Source organism: Scatophagus argus, chromosome 4 (assembly GCF_020382885.2).
Source record: "Scatophagus argus isolate fScaArg1 chromosome 4, fScaArg1.pri, whole genome shotgun sequence".
Lineage (NCBI taxonomy): Eukaryota > Metazoa > Chordata > Actinopteri > Scatophagidae > Scatophagus > Scatophagus argus.
In genome coordinates this window covers 9,646,664-9,672,190 of record NC_058496.1, presented here as the reverse complement: position 1 = coordinate 9,672,190, position 25,527 = coordinate 9,646,664, and the positions used below count along the sequence as shown (strand labels likewise).

Below are 25,527 nucleotides of genomic sequence, written 5' to 3'. Positions count from 1 at the left end.
AGTAATTTCTAGATTTTACATTCTGATTTAGAATGTGCCAGGCTCAGAGAATGAGGTCCATTTTGCTTAACAGATCGGCCAGGTTTGTGGCTGCTGGTTAGGTGTTTCTGCTGTGCTACCTCTCATATATTCATCCATCCATTTTCTATACCGCTTATCCGTCAGGGTCTAATATGTATAATATAATTAAACTGAGGGAAGAAAAAAAGTGGAAAAACAATTGTCTACCGTTTCCTGTTTGACTTTAATTTTTGCAAATCATGTCACGGCATGGCTACAACTACAGTCTCACCAAGTCACTTATGTGAAGGCTCTGGACAGCTTCTGACTTTATCAGATTTTACCTGACAGATTTTGCTTTTGCAGTGTTTACGGTAGCTAGTACTATTTGTGCCTACACTGTTTCTCCCAGTCCTAAGAAAATGCCTCTAAAGTGAACTGGCTGAGCTCTCCTGCAAACATCTCTTACATATGCACGTGCACGTTGTGAGTTATCACCCACACACCCACACACACACACACACACACACACAGCAATTGTAGCCACATATTAATGAGTACAGCAGTTGCCTTGGGCTACATTAATGGATTCATTGTTTGCCCTGCTCTGGTCATTGTTGTACACGCGGACAATCAAGACAGTCAATCACTCACACACACACACACACACACACAGTGTACTTTGATGGAGTGTCTGTTGCTTGAGCGGCTCCCCTGCTTCTGCGTCAAGACACGCTCTCCATCTGTGTCCAGTGTGCGGATTAGAGGCTTATTATCCTCTTAGCTCTAAATGGCCCCACGTTCCTGCACTTCGCTGTCCATCTCATCTGCTGTCTGGGACGTGAACCGGAGCGTCACACGAAAGCGAGACTCGTGCGTAAAAATGACCGTGCCCACCATTTAGTTGTTTTAGTTGTTGCGCATTACGCGTGAGCTATCGGGACAGCCCAGCTCCTCGTCGTCTGTCAGCGCGCCTCTTGGGGCACAGGAGCTGTCTGTCCGTCCGTTACTGTGTCCAGCCCACTGATCTTTTGCAGACTGTAATCTTATCAGTGTCAAACCGTAACTGGCCTTTCCTCTCGGGCAGTTTCTGCCAGTCTTTGGATGGCGTTTGCGCCAAAATTTAAATAAACAAACGATTTTTATCACAGGCGACTTTTGTCAGCAAAGGGATTAGTTTGATTTGCGGTCACATGCGCGTTTCAGTGTGTGATAAAATGAACGTTTGACCGTTTTTAAACTTTCGAGCCGAAGAAGACATGGAATCTACATGGAAAGAAAGGAGTCTTTTATACTTACTCCTCTTCGCAATATCCACAGCCAGCGTTTGCTTTTGCGCAAAAAGATCAAATGTTCGGAGATCTGGTAAGTTCACCCGCTGACCTATATACCAAAGATTTACCAAGGTGTAATCATCATTTATACTGAAACACTGTGGATTTGTGCCTGCTCGTTTTTCCATTTGTTTGATTGCAACAGTAGTTTGTCACGCCACATGAGAATTAACAATCAAAGTGACGAGTTTAAACTTGTGAAGTCCTCATCCCTAGTTTATGGTGATGAAGGCAAGAAATAACGTCCTTTAGTTATTGCGTAGCTGCACAAAACTGCATTTTAACCAATGATCATGAGCTACAGACTGTCAGTAAGAAGTGCAATTTTAACATTTCCAGATGAGTCTGAGGCAGAACATTTGTGGATAAGAAAAGACGGGGACATAATTGTTTTTTTTTTTATTACTATTATTATTTTTCTCAAAACATTGTGTTGTCCAAAAAGCAGGATATGTCAACATCTGTCAAAGAGAGATGGGAAGAAGGCAGAAAGAAAGAAAGAAAAAGAAGCAAAGGAAATATTCAGTGTACCCATCAACAAACTTGCCTATGGGAAGAAAATCCCTGGTTGTTGAATCATCACCTCCACAGTGTCCCCCCCCCCCCCTTTTTTTCTTTGTTATCCTGTCGCCCTGAACACTTTTTCAATCCCAGTTTCTTACCTTTTCCCTCCCCTTACTCTCTCTCCATCGCTTCCTTTTTCTCTCACTGTCAGCCTCTCTCTGGCTGTCTGTCGTACTTCTCCCTCGCTCGCTCTTTCGGAGCCACAGGCCATAGCAGGCTGACTATCACATCTGTCTGTCAGCACAGAAACCTCGCCACAGCTGGGACTGCCATACAGAGGGCTGCTGTGGTTCTGTCTTCATGACTGCCAGTGACATTTGTACTTGTTTTATTTATTTTTTTCTTCTTCTTGAGGTCTTTCAGGCCTTATTCCAAGAGAAGGGAGAATGTCAACAGGGCTCGATGTCCACATGAATCACATCAGCCTTTGAATAACAACTCTGCTACTACTAGAAGGAGTTAAGTCTGAATGACATCTTTCCCCAAGGTGGTCTACTTTTCAGGATTTTGACAGCTTTATGACAAGTTCGAATAAGCTGCTGAATTATTTAAAGAATCGTTCAGTCGTTTTATTTCTTACACTTCTCATGAAAATCCTGCATTTTAAATAACTCGTTCTATCATGTCACTCAGCACAAACAATATTATTGGGCGAAAGATAATGAATATATGACCAGCAGGAGTTCCTTTTTACCTCTTCATATTCGGTGTGTTATTCTCTAAGCCACGATGAAGAGCAGCACTTCTGCACGCCTGACTCTGAAAGTGCAGCTATAGAATCAGAGTGAAAGGACAAGTGTTAAAGTCTGAAAGAAAGTAGCTGAGTTTGAGGCTGAATGATTGTTGATCAAGTGGGAGCAGGTATTATGAAAGCACCTTTTACATTTAGGACCAGAGCGTTACAAAAGTGTGAAAAACATTGAAATCTCGACATGAATGAAAGCTTTAAAACTTGCCTGAAAGGTCTTGTCTGCACCCTATAACAGATAGAAATGCTCTGTATTTATATGTTTGAAGCTGACAAACAAAAATCGCATGTATAAGTGCAGTGTGGAATTGCTTGGACTAAAATTAGACCGATATTAACTTCCTTCAGATAATGTTGGTATCCACTGGGTGATCTGTTCATTTTTAACAGAAATGATGTGCTTGAATACTGTATCTGATTGATCCCTGTATAGTGGAGTACAAATGCATATTGTGGTCCAGTCCTCTATTTTGGAGGCTTTTACTTACCCCTCTTGCTCTTTGCCTTTTCTTTATGTTGCTTTGCGGTTGTCATTTTTGGGTTGTTGGTTTTATATTGTCCTGTTTGTCTGCATACGAGTTGCGGTTGTTGTTGATATTGGTTATGTTGATTGATTTATTTTTATCTGTTTTGTGTAACGGAGTACCAGGGGATGGGGATGTTAACATCTGGGATGCACTTTGGACATTTTGTAACACCAAGTTGATTTTAGTTGCAGTAATTTTAAAAAAATGACAATATGTCTGACAATATAATGAAAAATCCAACATTGGTGAAGCTATTTTTTGGACGATACTTGAACTGTAGATACAGACAGTAATGAGTCATTCTAGCATCATGCTAATGTTTTGTAGTGTTTGTTGAATTAATGAATTTGGAAAAAGGGCTGTGTGTGCATGTGTGTTGTATGTGAGGCTGCAGTTGCTTCTTTATGAGTGTGCACGGTTAAGTGACATTGTATCATCTTGTGGTTCTTTTCTGATCAGTAGTCTCCAGTGTGTACTTATCAACAAGCACCTTCAGGGCTTTGTAGGGGGCCATGTAGCACTGCTAACTGATGTCACCACTGCATCCAGTCCAGTGATTGTGACTAGACTCACTGTCCAGGTCTGTGTGAGTGGGAGTCGTGTAATCAGAATCAGATTTCCTTTATTTATCCCAGAGGGGAAATTCCTTTTGATTCTGGAGACACTGGTGTACTATGCACCCAGAGCTGTGGAATTATTCTGGTCACAAATCTTACCAATTAGATACAAAAGTTTTGTTTGTTTTCACAATTTTAAAAATGCCCAAACACCTACCTCAGGCCTGTGTTTGTCAAACCATGCAGTTTCCATGGCAAGCTAAGGAGATGCACCAGAATCCAGTCTTACCAGCCAAAAATAATCCACCCACTTCAGAGGTTTATGTCAAGATTTTCATTTTTCCTGCTGATTAGAGATTAGTTTTACTCCGGTCCCTCTGAGCATTAATATTTGTACCCAGACCTGCCTAAAACATGAAGCACCACTGTAAGCTGCTCCATATTGATGGCCATGAAGGTGATAATTTAAGTAGTCCCCTCTCTAGGTGACACATTAAATTACCCCTTCAGATTGAAGAGCAGGGAGAAAGCTTCGACAAAGCAGGGGAGATGCAGACAGGAAAGGAATCGGGAGGACAGGAGAGAGGTCGTCACAGGAAGTGTAGGAGGGCAGTCACAAGAAATAAGGAGGAAAGAAAAGGGAAAGTGGAAAAGAGCTGTTCTCCAGCTACATGAGATTTCAATTTACAGGTCTCCGCAATGTCATGCTAGCTTTGGTTTGATCCCCCAAGTCAGACGATGTTCTTCACTCACTTTGACAGAGAAAGGTCAGTTTTGGCTGCCATATGACTTTTGAACTGAATCCCAACGTGGTGCCGATCATAGAAAAATGAAATTTTCTGCCAGCAGCTAACCAGTGGAGAACTGTACACTGTGCAGACAGGAAGAGATGGACACATGTGTTTCAGCCCATATAAGAATCTACTCTCATATCAAATATAAATAAATATAAGAATAGCTATTCTGTGTTGTTATCCATTTTTTAAGGAGTGTTTTGGTGGTCTGGATATAACAATCTTCTATACTTATGACATGAGAGCCATTAGGGTCCTTGTGTGCTCATGTTTTTCCATTAACAACAGATAATACATATACAGTAGGTCACTAAGTCTGTTGATGGTCTATACCTTTTTAGCGTTGTCTTTGTATTTCTTCTATAAGAGGCTTCTGAAGTGTTTCAAGACTGCAGTTAAACACTGAGAGAGCAATCACAATCTCCTGAAGTGCCACAGAAGAGCCCAGAATTGAATAACTCATAGCCATGAAAATAATGACATTTCAAGTCAGAGTCAGTTGCTGTTATCATAAACCAGCTACAGGTTATACCATTTCATAAGGTCATTTTTACACCCTTTCACTAGATGACAATGAAATACAGTGTAGATTCTGTTTTGATTTGGAATGAAATGAATTGCTTTTAGTGAAAAGTTCTGCATATACCAAAAATTGTTTTTAGGTTTTTAATTGATATGCTTTATTCAAAAAATAGTCTTCACATAGATGAAATTGTAGCATTGAAGTCGTCAAGGTACGTTCAAAAATGTTGCTGTAGTTCATCTTCTTTAAATCTCTGTTGGCACATTTTTGGCCAACGTTTTTGCGTTGGAGCTGTAAACACAACAGTTACGTTGTTCGTTTTGTTGATGAACATTAGCAAACAGTTTCCTATTTAGACATCAAGCATATACAAAGCAACATCTGCAGTTCATTTGGAGTTGAATTTCTGGCCGCCTGGTGAGTTTAATCCTACCTCACTGTGCTTGGTGTATCTGCTGTTTGGTGCTAATAATTTTTTTCACAGATTTCTTTTTTTGCCCAGAAAACAAGATTGTAAGATGCTGAGATGCTGAAGAATCTCAAAATATTGTACACATTGACTGCAGAAGTTTAACATCTCTGATTCTCTGATTCATCTCTGATCTCTGGTTCAGTAATCCATCACAGCTAACGTCTGCCCAACACACAGCACGTTGTATTTATCTTCTGTTTCCATCACTGATTATGTCTGTGTTTGTATAAATCAGATCGTCTGAGTCCTCCGTTGGACATCCAGCTGGAGACAATCAACTGCACCGCCTTTCGTGTACGATGGAAGATGCCACGGCGACACGTTAGCACCATCACTGGATACAAGGTAGTACGAAACTGTGATTTTACATTACAAAATAACACGGATGTAGCAGCACTAATGGGACAGCTGTTAGATGCTATCAGTCAGTATCAATATTGCATTCATGTCACATAGAAAAAAGCATATGGCAGATGCTTAAGGACGTGCAACTCTCAATTCTTTTCTGGAAGAGATGGAAAATGTTGTTGTGCTCCAGTCTTTCTTGGCTTAAAGAAGTTTAAAGAACATCTGAGGCAACACCTGTCACATGGAAGCAAACAAACAGCTCAGAACCAAGAGAAAAAGAAAACTTTCAGCCCTACAAACAGCAATCTAAAAAGTACACACCTACACATTTCTTATAAGAACTGTTTTTCAAAATGCATAGAGAGGTTTTCAACCTGGCAAACAGAAAAAAAATCCAACCTCTCAGATGTGTCATAAATCAAATTTCCTCTCTTTTTTCTGAACTGATGCCAGTTTCTTTCTGCAAGCTGCTGACTTATTTTTTTTTTTCTCCTGCTTTTAAAGTGCCTGTCAAATTCACTGTCCAGCAGGACGGCCTTGAGGTCTAAGCTCATATTTTGAAATTTCTGGTATACTGATGCAACTCCTTCACTGCCAGTTTTATGGGTTTTCAGCGGCCATGTGGCTCTGAAAGATGTGGTCACAAATTATTTAGTGTCTGGCGCTTCGAGAACTTAAGGGAACGTAACGGACATAAATTTAGTGATACGCAATTTGATGAGGTATTGTTGCTGCACAACGTGAGCTGAGTCTTTCCTTTTTTGTTGTGTGTCCATAATTTTTGTTTGTTCTCTTTCATTTTTTCACATGTTTTATGAATGAGATATAAAGCCTCCTTCCTCCCATCCATCCTTCCATCTTTCCTACTTCCTTCTTTTCTTGTGTTTGTTTTGATTCAACCATTAAGAAAATGTGGATCACTATGACTGTGTGTGCTCCGCTTTTGACCATATGTCTGCACTAAGAGGATTAGTCAGCTACCTCGCCTCTCCCCTCGACTCACAGATAAACGTGCGTTCAGTTGACCAATCACATTGGAAGTTCATCCATAATTTTGTTTCCTCATAGTATTTCCACCCCCAATGCTGTGTTTACATTTAACAAACATGACATTCATAAATACCTCCCAAAATGAGCCACACAACTCCAAAATAGGTTTGATTTTACTGAAAAAAAAAAAAAATCAATCATATCATATCAATATGTGTTTGTATGTGTGTTTCTCTTTCGCCTTGCATGCGTTACTTTCAGGTCTTCTATACAGAGGTGAGGAATGGTCGTCCACTTGGTGCAGCGTCTTTTATGGAGGTGCCTCTCAGTTTGGATATGTTGACCACTGTGAGTACACTGACTTTTTTATGCTTGACTGTCTGAAATGGCGGACATTTTTGATTAGATTTTTTAAGAGATTTTAGTATTTCCATTATAACCACCACCCAACATCGAGTCATTTCATTCCTCTGTCCCGCGGAGCTCCATTGTTGTACAAAAATGTTTGCATGCTCTTCACCCTCTGTATCCTTGTGGCTGCTGTAACACTGCAAATTCCCAGTTATGGGACTATGAATGGATTATCTTATCTTTTCTTAAAACTAATAAAAACTGGGAGACCATCCACCATCATCAAATCTTGCAAGAATTTATAAACACCTTTCTGACTTTCTATAGAAAATGTAAAGAGAAATTGCTCGGGGTAAACTGTTTGGACCTGCAGTTAAATTTATGACAGTGTGCTCGCAGTGATGCACTCCAGCATTTATGGATGTCTCTGCTGTTTTTTCTCAAAGGGGCAGTTTGATGGACAAGCAAGCTTTGTGAGTATCATAACTTCTTTTTTTTCCCTCTGAATTAAGCCATGTCACTGCTTTCATATTGCAGTTGACATTTATAGCTGGATGACTTACGTCCCACTTACATTCAGAAAGAGTCCCTGATCATTTAATCTTCTCCCTCTCTTCTTCCACTGTCTTTTTTTATTGCCTCTTGTCTTTGTTCTCCTTTTCCTCTGTCTCTAACCATGCTTGCTGATGTGGCCTTGTTCATTTTTCCACATCTATCTGTATGTCTACCCGTACTCCCCCATGTGACGTCTTCTAGGATGTGGACGTTGGTAACCTTAAAGTGAACACGAAGTACAGAGTGAGCGTTGGAGCTTATGGTTGGGCAGGGGAGGGTAGACCGAGCATGCCCAGAGATGTCAGCACTGCTTCACATGGTAAGATTATGTGAGGAGTGGGCATTCATTTCAAAGCTATTATTTCCACCATTGTATTGTTAATACTTTTCACTCACATCAGTTTCCGTGCCATCAGATATGTGCATGCCCCCGTCGCCCCCCACTCAGCCTGTCGTCATGGCTGTATCTGACACAGAGCTGGCATTGTCATGGCAGCAAGGGGAGAGCGAGGGAAGCGCACCTGTCCTTCACTTCCTTGTGGCTTACATCAGGTCCGTCTTAACTGATTGATCAGCTTTATGTTTATTAAACCAGCCTTTTCTGGTTCACCAGCATAGATTTGCTGTGACAGACATACAGACATTGTGTATTGTTTAATCATTGTACAAAATGAAATGTTGTCATTTTTTGAAAAGTTAGGTGCTGGATTTATACTGTATCTCACTGCCAGGTTCTTTTTGCTTTCATGTTTTGGTTTGGGTGTGGATACAACATGTTAATGTGTGAGTTTTAGCATTGTTAGCACGCCTGTTTTTTAACCTTTGGATTGAGACATGCTAGCTGCCCCCCGCTGTGTCCACTCTCTATGCTAAGCTAAGCTAATTGACTCCAAGTTAAACTAATTATCTAAGTTGATAAGCAGATATGAGGGTGGTATCAGTCGTTTCATCTAACTCTGAATTTGAGCATTTTCTTATTTCTTTCAACATAATGAATATAACTGGGATAAGTATACACAGAATATAAATTTGGCTTTTTAACCATGAAAGCCATTTTAATGGCTTTAATTTAAGGGAAATGCTTTATGTTATTAAAACACAATGGCTAATGATTTCTACTTTGGTAGTGTAGGAGTGCTTTAATGATACTAATATAAAGCAAAATGCTGATGAAGAATCGTGAGAGAAAATCTGCTTTAAAGAGTTAGCTTCAAAGTTTTACGTGTGTGCACTAAGGGGTAAAAAAGCTGTACATTCAGCCTCCCTCATCAGACCCTCTGCATCCACTCATCACATTACTGTAATACAGATTACACACGACGTCTCTCTCTTAACAGTGAATTTTGTGAGGATTTTGCTGGTCTGCTCAATATAACCGGTTGAGTTTTTGACTTTTGGGTCAGTTGAGACATGAGAGAGTGAATGAATTTCATTGTCTTTCTGCCTTGTAGTGTCCAGCCTCTCTCTCTCTCTCTCTCTCTCTCTCTCTCTCTCTCTCACACACACACACACAAAGGGTATGGAAAGGATCTCCCATGTCTAGATGAGGCCTCAGAATACAATGTCAAGGAAGTTGGCCCCAGAAAAAAATTGTATGATTTGCCAGGCACAGATTAAAATAGACAGAATTTAAAAATGCCCCAATAAGTGAAAATGATTTAAAAAAAACACTTAAAAAGTGTTCTTGCACTTAATAGTGCAGAGTTAACACCCTGAGACTGAATAAAGAGAGCCAGAGACAAAGAGAGACGGAGGCAGAGAAACTGAGAAACTGTCACTTACTGTGACAGAGCAGAAATGAATCAGTATCTGCTTTTGCATGTGAGGGTATTTTCCACACAAAAGGGCCATCTCAGAAGCAAATCTTGCTCTGCTTACATCAAAAGAGGCAGTGCTGAAGAGAGACATTGAGTGATGATGAAGCTGACCCTATTCAACAGATAGCTGTGGCTCCAGGCGCCCAGATTCAACACCCAAATGGCAGCCAAGATGGAAGCTGGAGATGATAGGCCGAAAAAATAAAGTTCAGCAGTTCATCATTCTGTGTTTTGCTCGGCTGTATTTCAAACCAGTGCTTTGATTAAAGCAGAAAATAAAGCTTTGAGGCTTAAAGCACAGGCCTTCAAAAATAGCGACATAATGAAAAAGAAAAACATCTCAATCAGCTGTTATTTTTGTTCTGTTTGAAAAGTTGCTCTGTGTTTTTGTGAGTTTGAATAATTCAAAGCTACTGTTTCTAGTCATTGTACTTTTTTGCAATCACTGACAGACACTTTGAGGGACAGACAACAGCAGGAGGAACATAATCAAGTGAAAGATCACATTAGTATTTTGAGACGTCCTTCACAGAAACATGTCATGACATGTCAAACAGCCACTTTGAAAATATTTTGAGAATTCTTACTTTTTTAAATGAACATTTTTGTAAAAAGAAACACTTTCATGATTGCTTTTTTTAAATGGCACAAGTGGAGGCATATGATATTATATTGTACAAACATAATCACAAAACAAAACCTAAATAAGATCCTACGTGTGTCTCGTCATTTCACAGGCCAGAAATGGACACTGAGTGGACGTATATTCGTGAGCCCATTGAAACTAATTCCATGGTTTTGAAGGGGTTGCTACCGGAAACAGAGTACCAGTTTGTTGTCCGGGCGGTCAGCGTGCATGGAGCAAGCCCTCCCAGCCACATCAACAACCCCGTGCGCACTCTCGGTAAGGCCAAACATTGATCTCTGAGCCGTGCTGTGATGTGACACCCGGGAAAGTTTAGTCTCGGCTGCCTCGTTAGTCTGGTTTCAACCGCATTTCAAAACAAAGTCAGTTTCAGTTTAGGTTCAACAATACACCCACAGAGAACTAAACAGACTATGCTTATTTTTAATTTTTTTGCGTCATCAAAAGCTATCGTCACAATAAAAGATTTACCATGTCAAACCACACTGTAAGGATCCCAGCGTTGCTGTTGGGACATTTATTTTCCCAGCAATGTGAACTAGTTTTTAGAAATTGTATTTAACTGAACTTAGAGATGAAGCATAGTTATGGAGCTATGAAAGTGCCATCGCATGTAATTCCACTGCATAATATTCTGAAATTCAAACTTTGCAAGGCTTTCTGTGTTTTGTTGGTCTTTGGGAGGCTCACAAAACCGCTTCGAATCTTCATGTGAAGATCATGTTGACATCCAAGTAAAAATGAATAGAATAAATAGAGTTTATTGTAGGTTTTGACAGAAAAACATGGTGTACAGTATGAGAGTTTGCTGCTCTCAGCTCTTGACCAAATGTAGGACAACACCTGTCAGTGTGCCAGTTGGTTTTTTTTTTTCCTGATTGAAGCCTTGGATGAGGGAGATAAAGCAACACAGACATTTACTTTATTATTTTTGATGTAGATGTAATGACACAATGGGGGGAGGGGACAGTCAGGACTGATTGATATTAAAACACACATTCACACAGGTGTGCTCCAGACTTACATGTACATACATGCCGTTTAAATAATGTCTTAATGGATCAAGGACCACGACATTTAAGCAATTTACCTACAGATATGTGGGCATGCTCGTGTGTGTGTGTGAGTGTGTGTGTTTGTGAGACAGAGAGAGAGTGGGTACTTGTGCATATAAGGCTTTTGGAGTATGATTATATATGACTATTAAAATCAAACAGCCGTGTAGACTCAATCACATTATCCAGGCTTTTTTCAGGCCACACCGCTGACTCTAGAAAGCCACGTGGACAGGCGGCTTCTGCTTCGCATGCTATGTTAGCTGTCAAACTGCTGGACTGCTCAAAGGCAGAGGGACAGAACCAGAAAGACAGACAGGGAGACGCTGTGAAGAACAATGTCAATGAAAGTTACAGCAAGATCAAATGAGCCAGTTTGAACAGACACAGAGGGACAGACGGACAAAGACCAAAGAGTTAGGGAAGCGTGGTTTCTTAGCAGGGGATAAAAGCGGGTTACGTTCGAGTCTCATCAGACAGGATTAAGGACGGGATGCCAGACCCCTTCTCTGCCCATCCACACCCCTGATGGATGCACACACACACACACATGCACACACACAATGCACCGCTGCTCGAGTAATCAGCAGGGGTAGGCTTGACTGACTGACTGACATACTTTTTTTGTCGCTCTCTCTGTGACAGTTTGTGTGTGTGTGTGTGTGTGTGTGGACGTGTATTCCTGTAGCTGTGCTGAGGACCCACCTTACTTATGGGGACAAAAGGACAAAATGCATGTCCCTACAATGTAAATCACTAATTATTAGGGTGAAGACTTGCTTTAAGGTTAGCGTGTGGTTAGGATTAGGTTAATGTAAGGGTTAGGATTAGACAAGTAATGTTTATTATTATGGTTAGATGGTGATTACGACTCCAGGAAATCAATGTAAGTCTATGTAATGTCCCCAAAAGTGATGGAAACACAACTGTGTGTGTGTGCTCATAGCAGTTGGAAACAGGGTGGTATTGATTGAGAGGGATTGTTACACAACAGAAGATTAGTTTCCTGAGGGCTTTTTTGGTGTGTGTGTGTGTGTGCGTGCGTGCAACCCCCCCCCCGTATGCCAGCACTTAGATTTAATGTTATTAGGCTGCTCATTAGCACTTTAAATCTTGACATTCATTCTGGCTTAATAGTCAAGTATCGTGAGCTGTTTTTCTATCTGTGTGAGTTGTTTAATATCAGTCCTATACAACTGTAAAATATATAAAATACACTTCTTGACCAACTACATGATGGGCTTCCAGTATTTGAGAGTGGGGATGGGGCGTTGGAAGAGCAAAGAGACAAGAGGGAGGGAATGTTGTTATGTAAGCTAAGATTAAGCTTTGTCAAGGTGGAGTGGACGGCGGGGGTTGGGGGGGTGGGTGGGGTGGTGGGGTGTCACACTGAACATGCACATTCTGTGTTTTTTTATGGTTTTGTACGTTATTTTGTAAAAAGGAATTTCTGAATATTAGCTAACCAAAAAATCTTCACTGTATTCACTGTCTGGCTTTCTATTTGCACATTTTGAGCTGCCGTTGTGTATCGAGGAGACACGTTTCAGTACATGCTGCAGCGGCCTGGGTACAGACTAACAGGTAGACCCACTGGACCCAGAAGATTTTATCACTCTTTAATATTTGTGTCCCTGTGATCAGTCATAATTACACACAGTCAACTCAGAAGAACCAGCCATCGTTCTTCAGTCTCTTCATTTGTGCTTTGAAACAGCTTTCATATGAATTTGTCATTGTGTTTGTTGCTGGGGTCATTTTCATTGTCATTGTCATTTTGCCATAAAATTTCATGGGTGAGACTGCAGTTGCAACTTTTTCTCAAACAGTAACCTCAATATGACATCTTTTACGTTGAATCTGACTGGTGATACAAAAAGTAAATATGAAATCCTGATGAGGATCTTTGCATGACAAATGATAGATCACCTGTGTCGAGGCCTCTTTAAGAGCAGCCATTTTTATGTTAAAGTCCATTAAATGTGGACCATAACCAACAGATGAATAATAATAGCAACAGCAGAAAAACCTCATTTTTAAACTATTTAAAGATCATTCTGCTGTTTATTATACAGAGTGTAGAACAGATGTTGGTACATATTTTAAGCAGGCAGCTTTTTGGGCCTGCGACTCATTGGAAATGTCATGCTACAAGATGAATATCAAATTTGAAGGACTTTACAATATATATATATACAGTGTCTCTTCCATTGCTCCGTCTCTATTAACGGCTGACTTGTATTTCTTGCTTTGACATTTCATTGCAGTCATCATGGATTTCTTTTCATTCAAACGCATGAAATAAAACACCCTGTATCTTTGTTGACATTCTGAGCAGCTGCATCAGATGCTGGCAGTGGTGATTACAGGCGTTACCTCACAGATTCAGGGATCAAAGATGACGATGGCTTCGACATTGATGACTCTGATTATGATGTCTTTATTGAAGAGGTGGGTTTTTACGTAGCACAGCTGGACCCGTCAACATTTTAGGCGTATTTAATCTAGTAAATCAAATTTAAATGAAGTCATTATTGGAAAGAAAATGAACACAAATTCTCTTCCTAGTTGAAGCCGTTCCCAGGAATCAATCAGGGCAACGTGAAGTCTCAGCTCCGCTCACGTTCTGGTTCGCCGTCTGATCGGAATGTTATTTATCGTATGAACACCATCGCTCCTCCCAACGTTACTGTCCCTCCAGCCTCCTCCGCCACCTTGTCCATCATCCCAGACTTCACAGATCTGGTTTTCTCGCCCGTCTCAGAGCCTAGTACTACTACTGACGCCACCACTACTTCCCCTTCTACCACTGCCAGGTAAGATGTACCTTCGCTGACCTTCTGTTTTACTGGAGGAATCTTTTTTTATTTGATGAGATGTAACTGCTGTTCATCATCAGCAGGAGGATGTAATGGTTGAACATTTGTAGGTGTTCAGGTATGGAGAGAAAAAGAACAGGGTTTTTAAGTAGATTTTTTTTTTATCTCAGCAAAATCACTGTTCCTCTTGCTCGTTGATTGCTAGATTGCTGTCTCTCCTCGCTCTCTGCCTTCTCCTCAAAGCCACCTACAATTTACCTTCTCCATGCTCTTCCACTTAATTATTTGATAAATATGGAGTCTGGAGCGGTGAAATATCACAACAATTTAAGCTGTCGCTCTGGATGTGATGTTCAACATGTCATTAACTGCAGCAAATATAGGGAGTCCTGTAACTACTGCTCTATAGCATTTGGTTGAACATTTTGGTTTTTGCTGTTAGAGCTGTTTGATTAAAAGGCAAGCAGAGGGAAAAAGGTAACTCTGAGGAGAAAAATGGAAATTCAAAATCTTTAGATAAATCTGAGGACAGAAACTGGTCTTGCAATAAATACTTTACAACTCTGCATTTGCAAGAGAAACATGGTCATTAGCTAAACCACTGATGTCGCACTTTTGTTTTCTCAGAACACAAAACTTATCATTTGTCTCCCTCTGATCCACCTTAGGAGCACTTTGCCCACCACCACCACCACTCCAACCATGTCCCCTTGGAAGGGTGAGGTACCCCGTGTGTACGACCTGACCTGTGACGATACCGTGTGCCCCCCAGACAGCTTCTGTCTCAGTGATTACGACAACGGAGGCTCACGCTGCCACTGTAACCTCGGACGAAGAGGGGACACTTGCTCGGAGGGTGAGAGAAGTGCAGTTACGCCCAAGCTTTGGTAACAGTGCTGCGATGAGACGGCTCTCAGTTGTCTGGAAACATGCATCTGTCGGTGAAGGTTCTCAGTCATGTGACATTTCCAGTTTTGTGTATCTATAAAATTCATTCATTCATAATTTAATCCTTTGTTTTTCTTCAGTGGTTCTGGTGAACTTTCCCAGGTTCTATGGCCATTCGCACATGACCTTTGAACCCTTGAAGAACTCTTACCAGACATTTCAGATCACTTTGGAGTTCAAGGTAAGGCACTTCGGGGTTTTTTTTCTCCCTGCTTATGTTTGTCTTTCAAAAGGGTGAAAAAGAGCTTTGAAACAGTTTCACTGTGGTACAGGCAGATGCAGAGGATGGCTTGTTGCTGTACTGTGGAGAGAATGAACACGGCCGTGGAGACTTTACCTCTTTGGCTCTGGTGCGAGGCAAGCTGCACTACAGGTGAAGAAATGTGTGATTTACTCATGGGTTCAGATTCTTTAGGTCTGGCTGGTGGATAAAAGTAGCATGTAAAACTTTAAAGTTACATTAGCAGCCGTGGCCTAGAAGTTGGAGAAGCAGCTTGTGATTGGAAGATCATGGGTTTGATTCCCCCTCCGGACAGGCAGGAAAAAATTGAGTGTGGTGTAGTGATAATGTCCCCCACCCATGATTTCATCAATGCTGACAAACGAAACTGATAAACTTTTCAGGGTTTGGGCTAGGCCCCTTACACCAAGACATTTTGGGCAATGTTATGCTTCCTACTTTGTGGCAACAGTTTGGGAAAGGCCCTTTTTATTCCAGCATGACTGTGCCCCAGTACACAAAGTCCATAAAGACATGGTTGGATGAGTTTGGTGTGGAAGATCTTGATTGGCCCACACAGAGCCCTGACCTCAACCACATCCAACACCTGTGGGATGAACTGGAACAGAGATTATGAGCCAGGACTTTTGGTCCAACATCAGCGCCTGAGCTCACCTATTGCTCTACTGCATGAATGGACAAAAATTCCCACAGAAACACTCCAAAATCTTGTGGAAAGCCTTCCAACAAGAGTGGAAGTTGTTATAGGTGCAAAGCTTCAATTAGTATTTAGTATTTGAGGTCATTAAAGTCCCTGTTGGTGTGATGATCAGGTGCCCCATTACGTTTGTGTATTTAGTGTACTTCATATGGGACGTAAGTATAATACTGTTTTCTCATTTGAGTTAATGGTGTCGCCACAAAAAATGTTGGAACAATAAGATAGACAATGCATATGTGTGATATTATGCTGAAAAAAGGTTGTTTTTTATCACCTCAGCATATGTAACAACTGGATATTTGATCTGTTGTCCCCCAGGTTTAACTGTGGCACAGGAGCAGCTCAGATAGTCAGTGAGAGTCGTATTGTTGTTGGTCAGTGGCACACAGTCACCATATTCAGGGACGGCATGAGTGGTTGGCTGCGTATGGACAATGACACACCCATATCTGGACGCTCTCAGGTAATAAAATTTTCTACATTTCCATTTAAATTTTGATCTCTTCCTCTACATTACCAGCATTTTTTTTTTATTAACACAAAAGAACGAGACATTGATGACGTTATTCCCCTTTACTCTATTTAGGTAGTGGAGTATTGTATTTTAACACTAACAACGGATCAAGTTTGTCCTCACTCTTTCAGGGCCAGTACACTAAGATCACTTTTCGTTCCCCGCTGTATGTGGGCGGATCCCCGAGTGCTTATTGGCTGGTCAGGGCGACAGGGACAAATCGCGGCTTTGTCGGCTGCATTCAGAGTCTGACCGTCAACAACAAAGCCACAGACATCAGACCCTGGCCTCTGGGCAAAGCTCTGAGTGGAGCTGACATAGGTGAGGAGGTTTTTGGGTTTGTTTAATTATTTTTCTGGGTTGCTCATACTGAACTGGTTCTCAGGGTTTTGATGCTCAGACAAGCAGGTTAGTAGCAGTTGTCATGCATGAGTCATGCCTCTTTAGGAGGAAACTACTAACTACTAACTAATAACTAACTAATTATTTTTCACTTCGTTAAAAAATAGTTAAAAAATGACAGCATTCAGTTCAACCCACAAGAAAGTATAAAAATATGTCAGTGTAAGAAAATCCCTCTTTTTACCTGACTGTGAAGTGACAGCTTCATACATGTTAATTTTAATTTAATTTAATTTAATTTAATTTAATTTAATTTAATTTAATTTAATTTAATTTAATTTAATTTCTGTATACATGCAACATGCAGCGAAACACACAGGAGCAGTGGGCTGCCATGTCATGCAGCCCGGGGGAGTAAATTGGGGGTTAAGTACCTTGCTCAAGGGCAGCTGGCTAATTGGGGGGAGGCGTTATTAATCTCTCCACCACACTCAAATTTTTTCTGCCCATCCTGGGGTGGAGTTGAATCAAACTGGCAACCCTTTGGTCACAAGCCACTTCTCCAACCTCTTTGGGCTGCCCCAATGTTATTAGTTCCCCTGAATCATTCTTTCACCTTTCTTGAAAAATATTTCCACATCTTTTGCAGTTATCTGTGCAGATTCATGTGCATGACAGTGTCTTAAGAACTCCATATCTCCTTTTCGCTCTGTGCTCAGGTGAGTGCAGCGACAGCGTATGTGACCTCATCAGCTGTGCCAATGGAGGAGTCTGCTTTGCAAACCGCGCCGATGGCTACATCTGCCTTTGTCCGCTCGGCTTCAGAGGAGCACTTTGTGAAGAGAGTGAGTCAAATCTATTTTCCTTTTCCTCACACCTACACAAAAAGAGCGCACACTTGTCTTGTTTACAAGAGGAGTTTTGTGCCGCTGTGAAAGTGCCTGTCATAGATTATCACACAGACCTTTTAAGGTAATTACTCAACAGTTGATTGCAATGTGAAGGAAAATTGGCTGCGATGAGGATTATTATTTCCCATTCAGAGGCAGTGGGATTGATTGCATGTCCTCCCCGTGTACTTTCTCTCCATTTTCCTCTTATTCATTTTCCTCCTCTTAACTCTTTTATCCGAAATCCTTTTTCTCTCCGGCTCTTTTCTCTTCGTGTCTTCTCTCCAACTCTCCAGGTTTCTCACTGTCCTCACCTCTCTTTAACGAGACAGTGTTTTCATACGCTGTCATCCCGTGGCCTCAGTCCTCTCAGAGTTACCTGTCATTCATGGAGTTTGAGCTGACATTTCGGCCATCGATGCCCGACGGGACGCTGCTGTACAGCGATGACGCAGGCAGCGGAGACTTCCTGGCTATCAACCTGGTCAACAGATATGTAGAGTTCAGATTTGACTGTGGCTCTGGGGCAGCTACAATAAGGTACTAAACAGATACACTCTCAGACGATTCTCTGTCTCCTTCACATTCTCATTGCTATCATCCATTCTAATTAGATGGCCTCTATTGTATGTGATGATCTCTGCTGCAGGAGTGAAGAGCAGATTAGTATGGACTCATGGCATGAGCTGAGGGTGTCTCGCACAGCAAAGAGTGGTATCCTTCAGGTGGACAGCCAGAGGCCAATGGAAGGGATCGCTGAGGTATTTAGTTTCTTTGTTGCTTCACAACAAAGTTCTTAAGATTAAATGAAATAATACTTTATTAGTCCAACAGTGAGGAAATTCACATTGTCACAGCAGCAGCACAGGGATAGCAGATAAAGGTACTGATAAATAGAATAAAAATACACAAAGTAAATAAGGAACTATTTACACAAAATGTTTTTTTTTAAAAAAACTATAAAAACACACATATTTGCAGTGTATCTCAACAGTTTGCATTATTAGCAGTAAAGAAAGGTATTGTATCAAACTCAAAGTGGAGTAGGAGCTGCTGTGACCGGCAGCCACTCAGACGGTGTCATCTTTTTGAGCTGCAGTCAGTTCTGCAGGTTGTGTAGGTGATATTTCAACTGATTACACACTGAACAGAAGCAAAGCAGTCTGTCAGTCGAACATACACTCACCTTGTAGTCCTGGTTTTGTAGGCCTTAGAAAAATGTTCGATTTGCTCAGCGTTGAATTCTAAAGTGACTGTAAGAGGAATTTCTACCTCTACCGCTGTGTTAATGCTTTCTTTTTTTCACTCTTCAGGGAGCTTTCACTCAGATTAACTGCAGTTCACCTCTTTATATTGGTGGAGTTCCAGAATATGATAAAACCAAGAGGGCAGCAGGTGTAATAAAGCCCTTCACTGGAATTATTCAGAAGGTATCAGCATATTCACACTCAGTACCTAACATGCATCATTTTCTTTGGTAAGGGTTATTGTGACATTGTTTAATGAAATCATTGCTTGAACTAATGAACTAATTTCAAATACTTACTACTACTACTATTCTGTTATGTCGATGTAGGTCAGAAAATATGATGCACATATCATCTTTGCAGAAACAAAATTGATAAACATGTCAAGGATCTACTTCAATTTTTAGACCTCGTCTTCATTCTGCTTCCTCTTCGTCTTTGCCTGTTTCTTTTATTTTCACTGCTCCAGCTCATACTCAATGACCGTACCATCCCAATAACATCTGGCACCGCTGGTGGAGTTAATGTGGCCAATTCTGCCCACCCATGTGTGCAAAGTCCCTGTGCCAACGGAGGGACCTGCAGGCCCAAGTGGGATAATTATGAGTGTGACTGTCCCTTAGGGTATGATGGGAGGCACTGCCAGAAAGGTCAGTAGTATATGAATTTCCCATACGTTCTCATCCCAGGTTGTCAAACACCAGCACTTTGTCTGCGCAGCACTTTGGTGAACTTAAGGCAGATTGATAATGTTTGGTTTCACACCTGACGTTAATGGCAGGTTTCTGAGCAAAAGTCGTGTTTGTGACCCTTCACTCAACTTGGCATCCACCATGTATTTGGAGTCTTTGCCTGATGCTTCTTATTTAGTCAGTAAACATACTATACATACTACAACAGTTAAAAAATAGGTGCAAGTTCAGTGGCCACATGAGCATTCCACAACATGACTAAGCTTAGGAGACTGCCATTTCATGTTTGCTGCTTTGTGTTAGGAGAGCTTCAGACATGATACACGTCACGTAGCGTGTGGATCACACACTGTTTATCAAAAGAGATCTTTTGAGGCTGCTGTCATATGCTTTTAAGGACTGGGAATAAATCTGTTTTTGATATGTATGTCTTTTGTATAATAAAACTAAAAATATATGTCTCACATGGTTGGAATTAATCTTCATTTTTAAAATCAGCTGTAAAGAAATTAATAATAGCTATGTATTTTTGTTTGTGTGTAATATATGGCTTTAAACGTGAGGCTTGATCTTTCCTTATTTCAGGGATTATATGTTGTTTTTTTTTTTCCTGTTATCATGTAATGTTCAATAACATGATATATTGGACAGCCTAATCCCTTAAGCCTATCTGCCTTCTCTGTTTTTAACGCTTTCATTGAACAGAGTGTGGGAATTACTGTTTGAACAGTAAGTTTTCTTATGAATTCAAAAAGTAGATAATTATAACCTGCACATTATAATAACCTTAGCCCACCATTACCTTTGAATATACAAAGAACCTCTCTCCCCGTATGTGTTTCTCCTTCAGTCCACTAGTTTAGTCAGAGTCGGTACATCCATGTTGATGCTGCCACCTTGTGATGGCACGAAGTTAACACAGTCTTTTCTCTGCCCAGCCGTGACAGAAGCCATTGAGATCCCGCAGTTCATTGGCCGAAGTTACCTGACATACGACAACAGAGATATCCTGAAAAGGTTGGTGGTGAAACAGGACTGCAAAAGATGGTGTCACATGATATGTTCACTTACTATTCCTGCTTTAGAAATATTGTTTGTTACTATCACGGCAAAATTCTTGGTTTTTGCAATACATGTTCATTTAGTTCATTCATTTTTTTTTTTCAGGGTTTCTGGGTCCAGGACCAACCTTTTCATGCGTTTCAAGAGCACAGCCAAGGATGGCCTGTTGCTATGGCGAGGAGACAGTCCAATGAGACCCAACAGTGACTTCCTGTCCATGGGGCTTCAGGATGGTGCCCTAATCTTCAGGTATTTGCTTACAAAACAACTACCTAAGCTTATCTAATCATCCATCCATCCATCCATCCATCCATCCATCTTCTTCCGCTTCATCCGGAAACGTGTTGCGGGGGCAGCAGCTTGAGCAGGGATGCCCAGACTTCCCTCTCCACAGACACTTTCTCCAGCTCTTCCAGGCAGACCCCAAGGCCTTCCCAGGCCACCCGAGTGACATAGTCCCTCCAGCGTGTCTTATCTAATCATTCATACTGAAATATCTATGCTATTAAAAACAAGTCCTGCTTGCCACATGGTTGCTCTAGCCTGTCTTTTTAACAGAACATGGGCTAGGGAGAAAAGAGCAGATATCAGCCAGAGAAGAAAATTTAGTGCAAGAGGAGGCTGAAGATGATGCAGAGGGATGCTGATCCCACCAAAGGGCAGGGAGAGCTAAGCACCCAGTAGAGGCAAAACTAAAAAAGACCTGAAGAGTGAGCATGACCTGGAAAAGAATCAGGATTTATTTGGGCAGTACCATACAGATGTGAACCCACTGCACCTTTTGCAACCAGCTGAACTCATTGTATGTGTTTCCATATTGTTCTAGCTACAACCTGGGCAGTGGTGCGGCTAACATTGCTGTCAATGGGACCTTTAATGATGGAAAGTGGCACAGAGTCAAAGCTGTGAGGTAAGCTAAAAAAATATATGTATAAAAAATAATTAAATATATATACTGTATATATATCAAATGGAATAAACTTCTGAGATCACAATACATCTGTGGCTCATCTTTCACTCACTTTACAGCTTAGACATTAAAGCTGCATTTATTGCTTTTGTCCACTTAGGGGCAGCAGAGCAAGCTGTACACACAACAGTAACATGGTTTATCAACTCACAATGCTGACATGATGAACATGTAGGCAAACAATTGCCAATTTACACATACAGCAGATATGGAGTAGTGTTAGCCTTTGTCAAATTAATCAAATCAGTAAAATTGCAAGACATGAAAAACAGCTTAAACAGCACAGTCAAGTGATAATGTTCTTTGGTTTCATCCCTTCGAGCAATGTTAATATAAAAATATTTATTCGTACAGCTTTTCCTTTCCTGTGCAGGACATGCAGAAACATATGAACTTTCAACCCATGTGGAAGACTGATAAACCAAGCGCAGCCTTAAAGGGACATTTCACCCCAAAATCAACAATGCATATTTTAAATTTTACTTGTATTGCTGTTTATCCATGTAGATTATTTTCATTTGAGTTGTCAAGTTTTGAAGATACTAACCATGAAATGCCTGCCTCCTATTAAATATAATGGGATTAGACAGGACTTTACTTGTGGTGCTCAGAAAAAAGTAGAGAAAAAATGCTTTCCTCAACAGCAATGTCTCATTCAAATCACGACCTGGTTACTGAAGATAATTCACTGTCTTTGATATGAACAGTTTCATGTAGGAAATGTTTTCTTTCCTTATCAGTATTTTTGAAAAGAGGGGTAAACGGTCCCTTCAAAATACTTCAAAGTGAATTTATTCAATTACATATGTGACGTAAAAAGATTTAATCAAACATCCCAAAAAATTACAACAGAATATTTTTACACTGTCATGTATTTCATAAGGGACGGCCAGACAGGGAAGCTGACAGTGGACGACTATGGAGCAAAAACAGGCAGGTCAGCTGGAAAGATGAGACAACTCAATATCAATGGACCCTTATATGTTGGTAAGTGGGGCACACAACTTATAATCTCATATTACACTATTATAGTGTGTGCTGTAGGTAAAGCAATAATTTTAATGTGTGCATTTGTATATTTTCTTCCTGAAGGTGGCATGAAAGAGATAGCTCTCCACACAAACAGACAGTACATCGGCGGCTTGGTGGGCTGCGTGTCCCACTTCACGCTCTCCACTGATTATCACCTGGCACTGGTGGAGGATGCTGCTGACGGCAAGAACATCAACACCTGCTCCAACTAAAAAAATGGATTCAGTACATAAAAGTCCATTTCCAGCACTATTTTCAAGTGGAGTGAACCCCTCAGCCAACTGATTTTTCTTCTTGAAACTGACTAACCAGCGCTGAATGAGAAAAAAACTGAAAACAATTAGATTTTGGTCAACCAAGTCAGGGCTGACATGGCACATGGCAACAGCAAAAAAAAAAAAAAAAACCCCAAAAAACCAACCAGAGGATGTTACAAAGCACAAGCACTCTGTGAAAGGAGAGAAACACGTTAGCGTTACGGGTAATGATGGTCTTTGAAAAACCTTTTGAAAGACATTTTTTCTTGGGATGATTCCAATTGTATCTTTATTTTTTCTACTGTAAATCCTTATTTGATTGCTGGAAGAACCAAGTGATCCAAAGGATCAAGAGTCATCACAAGTTTTTCATGAACCTGACCTAGAGAAGCTAGCAGAGATTAATGTCTTTGTAGAGGATTTTGGTTGTGGCCCTAGAGGATGTCTGTTGTTTTTATTGTCGTAGAATTTGTGTTCTTGTTTGTGATGTATTATCAGTTTGTAGAATACATTTTTTGCAAGATTGATTGACGTCAGTTTTTTTTTAAAGATTACTAATTTTTAAGGGTGAAGATGTCAGCTGCACATAATATTTGCTTTTTAATACTTTCTTCTTTTAGTTTACATGCTCCTTTGTTTTGAACTCTCAGATACTGTACTAATCACACGAGAGTCTGATGTTGACACAGTGGAGCAGCCAAAATCCTGGAGAATTTGTGTGTGATGGTCTGTTACCCTCATTTGAACAAACCACAGTACTGTGGACTTCAGCCTTTAAGTGGAGTTGCTTTGTAGCTTTTGTTTTCACACCAAAGAGAATCAATAGAACAGTTCTTCTATTTAATCATTTGCAATGCAAGATTGTCAGTTCAGTGCTTTCCCACGCCCAACCTTTGCTTTTAGAAAGAGACATTCTCGGTTAAGTTAAAGGTTGTTGCTCTCCAAAAATCCGTCACCAGTGACCAAATAACATGAGAGCTACAACCTGGTTTGAGCTCAGAACAAATCCAGTAATAAATTGTCACTTATTACACGAGTTCACATCTTGAATTTGTCTGAGGAGAGTGTCAGAAAGTCTGTGGGTGCCTGCAGCATTTTCAGCAAGCGTGTCAGAGCTGAAGGACGTTTCGAATGACATGCATCCAGTGAAATACACCATGTGACTGTGGCATTTGAATGGACACGAGTGATGTCCTACACTACGGGGTGCTGACTAAAGTATGATGTAAGATGTTCGTTAAATAGCTGTTATCCCTACACTTTAGGACTTTAGGAAAATGTTGGTGATGTGATGTGAGGGTGTGTGTCTGGCTATCCATTTGAAGCTTTAAGTTTGAATTAGTGAAGCCAGATAGCACAAATTTCTGCAAAGGACTGACCCAGATGGATATGAAAGTGGACAAACAAGCAGGAACCACCATGGCTGAGTGTGCACACCCTGAAACAAGCTACTACTCAAGCCTTAATGCTCCCCTTAATATCTTGAGAATTTATGGTCGTACGGACATGTATAGGTGTAACCATTTGTTATGTGATAAAGTGTCAGTTGTAAGTAAGTTTGATGACCCACTGGAAGACAGTGACTTCAAAACACATTTCGTAAGTTAAATAATGTTAGACAGGATTTGCAAAAATCTTCTACCAACTTTTTTAAATTGACATGTAAGAAATGTTCTCTGTTTTTAACTGGTACACTGTACAAAAACTAGACCTGCAATACATGCTAGTCTGCCAATTAAACAACTTGCTAACAAAATTCTTGTCATGGTTTGTAATGTAATGATTGGCACACATAAAATGGCTATGAAATTTCCAATTATTATATTAAATGTTACTACAAGAAACTAAAAACAGAATTGCAACAAATAATATGATAATATGTATAAAATAAAATAAAGTAAAATAAAGGTGTTCCCGCTTTAGGTACACAGGAGGCTCGTAGCATGTTCTCACCTGTTGTGCTCACTGAAGATTGTTGGAAAGTGAAGGCTACAAACCAGCAGGGCAAACCTGTGACAGCAGTTATAACACTGAAGACTAAAAAGGAAATTTGCTAAGAAAATAGAGGTAAAGTGGTCAGAAACAGTCAGAAAAGTGGACAAAAGAGTAATTCAGCTGCAATCAAACGGCAGACAGCAGTAAAAAGAAATTTACATTCGTTCATTTTCTATGCCGCTTATTTACAAGGGTCGCGGAGGGGCTGGAGCCTATCCCAGCTAACTACAGGCGAGAGGCGGGGTACACCCCTGGACTGGTCGCCAGTCAATCACAGGGCCGACACACAAAGACAAACAACCACACACTCACACACTTACACCTATAGGGGCAATGTAGAGTAGCCAATTAATTAACCTACGTGCATGGTTTTGGGATTGTGGGAGGAAGCCGGAGTGCTTGGAGAAAACCCACGCAGTGAAAATTGTTTCTTGCACAACTGACAAATCCTTGGCCAAAAAGTTTGGAAGCATAGACCACTGCTGTTTAAGCTCTGATAAAAAGAAGTTTTGGGCATAAAGTATATAAGTACATTAA

The 25,527-nt window shown here is 40.7% G+C and overlaps 1 protein-coding gene across 1 annotated transcript; it reads left to right on the top strand.

Moving 5' to 3' along the window:
* The first annotated feature begins 635 nt into the window (after nucleotides 1–635).
* LOC124058377 (pikachurin) lies at nucleotides 636–24,791 on the top strand. The gene is made up of 24 exons (XM_046387569.1): nucleotides 636–1,365; nucleotides 5,755–5,864; nucleotides 7,119–7,205; nucleotides 7,655–7,681; nucleotides 7,965–8,082; nucleotides 8,180–8,315; nucleotides 10,318–10,484; nucleotides 13,620–13,732; nucleotides 13,850–14,097; nucleotides 14,769–14,956; nucleotides 15,129–15,229; nucleotides 15,321–15,421; nucleotides 16,308–16,452; nucleotides 16,635–16,824; nucleotides 17,565–17,690; nucleotides 18,032–18,275; nucleotides 18,385–18,496; nucleotides 19,049–19,165; nucleotides 19,452–19,632; nucleotides 20,613–20,691; nucleotides 20,842–20,985; nucleotides 21,563–21,646; nucleotides 22,590–22,693; nucleotides 22,799–24,791. The coding sequence occupies exons 1-24, from the start codon at nucleotides 1,260–1,262 to the stop codon at nucleotides 22,948–22,950; spliced, it is 3,180 nt and encodes a 1,059-aa protein (XP_046243525.1). The 5' UTR covers nucleotides 636–1,259; the 3' UTR covers nucleotides 22,951–24,791.
* Nucleotides 24,792–25,527: the final 736 nt, after the last annotated feature.